This window comes from Capricornis sumatraensis, chromosome 14 (assembly GCF_032405125.1).
Source record: "Capricornis sumatraensis isolate serow.1 chromosome 14, serow.2, whole genome shotgun sequence".
NCBI lineage: Eukaryota > Metazoa > Chordata > Mammalia > Artiodactyla > Bovidae > Capricornis > Capricornis sumatraensis.
In genome coordinates this window covers 15,419,188-15,424,089 of record NC_091082.1, presented here as the reverse complement: position 1 = coordinate 15,424,089, position 4,902 = coordinate 15,419,188, and the positions used below count along the sequence as shown (strand labels likewise).

The 4,902-nt window shown below is 49.9% G+C and overlaps 1 protein-coding gene across 1 annotated transcript; it reads right to left on the bottom strand.

Annotated features, from left to right (window-relative positions):
• Positions 1 to 804: 804 nt before the first annotated feature.
• On the bottom strand, positions 805 to 4,480 carry LOC138090709 (uncharacterized). The gene is given in 3 exon segments (XM_068986406.1): positions 805 to 1,619; positions 1,622 to 2,986; positions 2,989 to 4,480. Coding segments are annotated over 3 exon segments (3,672 nt in total).
• Between the last annotated feature and the right edge of the window lie 422 nt (positions 4,481 to 4,902).

Genomic DNA, 4,902 nt, shown 5'->3' with positions numbered 1-4,902 from the left:
AACCCTTCCATTTAGGTTCTAGTGCCTTGGTGTGGTGCCTTTTGACCCACACCCAATCTCCGGGGCCGATGTTATGTGAGGGGATAGTCCCCTTGTTTTGACCCTCATGTATTTCCCGGAGCAGTTTCCAGACGCGAGAATGCACTTTGCCCAAAGCCATCAAAGCCTCCTGGAATTGTCCCAAAGTAGGAGGTGGAAGTTTCTTTCCTTCAAATATTGGACATACAGGGGGAGGTCGCCCATACAGAATTTCAAATGGGGTCAGATTAAGCTGATAAGGAGTATTACGTGCGCGAAAGAGGGCAAAGGGAAGGAGAGTCACCCAGTCCCCGCCAGTCTCTATAGCCAATTTAGTCAAAGTTTCTTTTAGGGTCCGATTCATTCTTTCAACTTGCCCTGAGCTCTGTGGGCTGTATTCACAATGTAATTTCCATTTGGTCCCTAGAGCCCGGGCAAGGTTCTGAACTATTTGGCTCACAAAAGCAGGTCCATTATCAGAGCCAATAGTCACCAGCAGGCCAAACCTGGGAACTATTTCTTCTAAAATCTTTTTAGCCACTACCATTGCAGTTTCTCCTTAGTAGGAAAAGCTTCTACCCACCCTGAGAAGGTATCTACCAACACTAACAAGTACCAGTAACCATACTTGCCTGGCCTCACCTCGGTGAAATCTATTTCCCAGTGCTGCCCTGGCCCTTCTCCCCGATACCTCAGTCCTGCGTGTTGCCTCTTTCCTGGCCTCATCTGTTGACATGCCTTACAAGCATGTACTATGTTCTTCACAGTTGTTTGGTGCCGGGGGAATCACAGGCGCGCAGTTTGAAAAAGCATCAGAGTCTTTTTCTCTCCCAGATGAGTAGACGAGTGTAGATGCTCACACAGTTGCCATCCCAACTGAGCAGGCAGTATCAAGTAACCATCGGAGTCTCTGTACCATCCATCCTCTCCTTGTTGGAGGTTGGGACATTCCTGGATCCAGGCAAGGTCTGTGGATGAATACTCAGGGGTTGGGGGCAAAGTTCCCATACCTGGGGGTGGAAGTCCGATCGCCAACACTGGAGTGATGAAATCTTCATTAGCCGCTTTTCGAGCCGCCAGATCTGCGGCACGATTTCCTCGTGCCGTGGGGCTGTCCCCTTTTTGATGTCCAGGTACATGTACTATTGACACAGCCCGAGGCAACTGCACAGCCTCCAGAAGTCGACGGATTTCTGGCAAGTTTTTAATCTCTTTTCCTTCAGCTGTCAAAAACCCCCGTTCCCGATATATCAGGCCCTGGATGTGTACCGTGCCAAAAGCATAGCGACTGTCAGTAAAAATAGTTATTCTTTTTCCTTTAGCTCTCTCTAATGCTTGAATCAGGGCAATTAACTCTGCTCTTTGTGCTGAGGTGTCTGGGGAAAGAGTCTCCACCCATATCGTCCGTCCAGAATCATCTACCACTGCGGCCCCCGCCCGTCTCTGTCCATCTTTTACATAACTGTTTCCATCTGTAAACCACATTAGCTCACTGTTATCCAGTGGCGTATCTGTTTCGTCCTTCCGTATTGCCGTTACCCCGGCCAGTATCTCATCGCAATCATGGAGGGGGCTATCCCCCTCCGGATTGGGCAAGAGTAGCCGGGGTTTAGAGTGCAGGGCGTTTGAAAATGAATCTGTGAGGTGTCAAGTAGCAGGGCCTGGTAGTGTGTCAAGTGGGCATTGGAAATCCATTTACCCGGGGGTTGTTTCAGAACTCTCTCTATAGCATGAGGAGTGTAGACCAAGAGTCTCTGTCCATAAGTCAGTTTATCAGCATCATGGACTAGGAGCGTGGTGGCCGTGATGATTCGGAGGAAAGGTGGCCATCCGGCTGCCACTGGGTCCAATTTCTTGGAAAGGTAAGCTATGGGACGCTTCCAAGGTCCCCACTTCTGTGTTAGTACCCCTTTTCCTATCCCTCGCCTTTCATCTATAAATAATTGGAAAGGCTTAGATGGGTCAGGAAGGACAAGGGCAGGAGCTTCCAGCAAGGCACGCCTGAGCTCCTGAAAGGCCGTTTTCATTGACTCAGTCCATTTCCAGTCTTTGTTTTCTTTGGTCCCTTCATACAGGGGCCTGGCCTTTTCTGCAAACCCCAAGATCCATAATCGGCAATATCCCACAGTTCCCAGAAATTCTCTCACTTGTCTAGGGTTAGTCGGCTCAGGGATCTGGAGGATGGTTTCTTTCATACCCTGTGTTAGCCACCTCTGGCCCTGTTTTATCTTATAACCGAGGTATGTAACCTCTTGCTTGGCAATCTGGGCCTTTTTGGCACCGGCCCTGTAACCTAAAGTCCCCAAGGTTTGGAGAAGGTCACCTGTTGTCTCTTGGCACTCTTTTTCCGTAGTCGCTGCCAGCATAAGGTCATCAACATATTGTAATAAAACAATGGTAGGGTGTTCAACCCGATACTCACGGAGGTCTTCATCCAAGGCCTCGTTAAACAACGTGGGTGAGTTTTTGAAACCCTGTGGTAAGCGAGTCCACGTCAGCTGCACAGGAGTCTGACCACCGTCTTCCTGCCATTCGAAGGCGAAGATCTCTTGGCTCGCAAGGGCAAGAGGCAGAGTGAAAAAGGCATCTTTTAAATCTAAAACAGTATACCAAACGTAGCTTGGTGGCAAGCTGCTTAGCAATGTATAAGGGTTAGGAACCGTAGGATGAATGTCACTCACCCATTTGTTGACCTGTTGACCCAGGTTTTGAACTGGTCTAAAATCAGTTCCCCCAGGCTTCTTTACGGGAAGCAGGGGAGTGTTCCATGGGGACCGGCACTTTCTCAAGACCCCAGCATCTATGAGGCGTTGTATGTGAGGAGTAATTCCTTGTTGAGCCTCTTGACTCATGGGATACTGCCACACTCTCACCGGTGTGGCACTGGCTTTCAGTTCCACAATAATAGGGGGCCTCTGTTTGGCCAGTCCCATTCCTGCTGTTTCAGCCCAGGCCTGGGGTATCTCCGAACCCATGGCTGTACTTCAGGACTTATTGTCGCTGGGGCCTCTGGCAAGTACAGTCTGTATTCATCCTTTAATGCCAGAGACAAGACCTGAAGAGGATGCCCGATTCCATCTAAAACTGACACTTGCCCATGGTCGAAATGAATTTGGGCATTTACTTTAGACAGTAAATCTCTTCCCAGCAAGGGCGCTGGACACTCAGGTATCACCAGAAAGGAATGGGTCACTTGGTGGGTCCCCAAGTTCACATGCCGTTTTGTAGTCCATCCATATCGCTTAGTCCCGGTTGCTCCCAGCACCCAGCTACTTTTCTTAGACATGGGTCCATCTCTTTGGTTTAAGACTGAGTATTGAGCTCCCATATCCACCATGAAGCCAACTGGTTTCCCCTCCACATTTATAGTTATCCAGGACTCGGGGAGGGGCGTCGAGCCCTGACCCCCCTAGTCACTATCCTCACCTGCGTAGAGGATATGACGGTCAGGAAAGCGAGTCTTCTTCTTGGGATTTTTGGGCCCCTCTTTTAGGTTTTTCTTGGGGCATTTATCTTTCCAATGTCCAATCTCCTTACAAAAGGCACATTGGTTTTTTTCAAACTTGCGCCTTGCAGGTTTTTCCTCAGTCTTTGAATCTAGCTTTTTCCCTTTTTGGAACCTATTTTTGTTTTCAACTCTGGCAAAAAATATCTGAGCCAGCTCTTGTTGGTTCTTACGGTTTTCTTCAGCTCTAAATTCTCTTTCTCCCCTTCTAATGCGGTCCTCTCTCCCCTCTGGGGTCTCTCTATGACTGAAAACTCTCTCTGCTGCCCTCACTAGATCTTGCAGGGACTGGTCACCCAGCCTCTCTATCTTTTGTAACTTTCTCCTAATATCGGGGGCTGCTAGCATAACTGCTGCTCGAGACTCATCTGCCTGTGGGTCCATAGGAGTATACTGTCTAAAAGCTTCCATTATCCTTTCAAGGAAGGCTGCCAGGCTCTCATTTGGCTCTTGCCTCACTGAATTTACCTTGGCCAAATTAGTTGGCTTTCTGGCGGCCGCTCTAAGGCCAGCCATGAGAGTCTGACGGTACACTCAGAGACGCTCCCTACGTTCAGCACGTTCGAAGTCCCAGTTGGGTCGCACCAAGGGGAACCCCTCTTCAATGAGGTGAGGCTGTATTGTGGGCCTCCCATCCACCCCTGGCACATTTTTCCGGGCTTCTGACAGGATCCGTTCGCGCTCTTCTGTAGTAAAAAGTACCTGTAACAGTTGCTGACAATCATCCCAAGTGGGATTGTGAGTAAAGAGGATAGATTCTAAAAGATCAATAAGACCCTGCGGTTTCTCAGAGAAAGAGGGAGTTTGAGTCTTCCAATTGTACAAATCACTAGTGGCAAAGGGCCAATACTGATATGTCCATTCCCCACCCTCTCTGGCTGGCCCCGCCCGGACCGGAAACGCGTGAACAGTGGAGGAGGGAATTTCCGGGCCTTCTTCTTCCGCTGCGCTGGCCATTTCCCTTGCTCTTACCCAAGTTCCCTGGGCGGGGTCCCCTTCCCTAGGAGGAGCCGAGGGCTCGGCCTTCCTCCGGGCTTCTCCCGATGAAACTTGTGGAACCTGTGGAAGCAAGGGCGGATGTGGATCCGCCTACGGGGGTGGGAACAACTCGGTTTCCAGGTCAATCAGATTAGGATACAGAGAAGAAGGTTCCTGGAACACCGGCTTAGGTCGTTTTTCGTCCTGTTTTTCTTCTTTTTCTTCAGAAGCTTTCATGACTAGCACCTGTGGGTTTAGCGAGGTTGGAGTCGGGGAAGAGGGACGGGGAGGTTTAGGAGGTTTAAAAGGAGCGAGAACAAAGGGTTTAAGCCATTCCGGCGGGTTTCTCACTAGATCCTGCCAGACGAGAATGTAGGGAGTCTGGTCTGGGTGCCCGACAG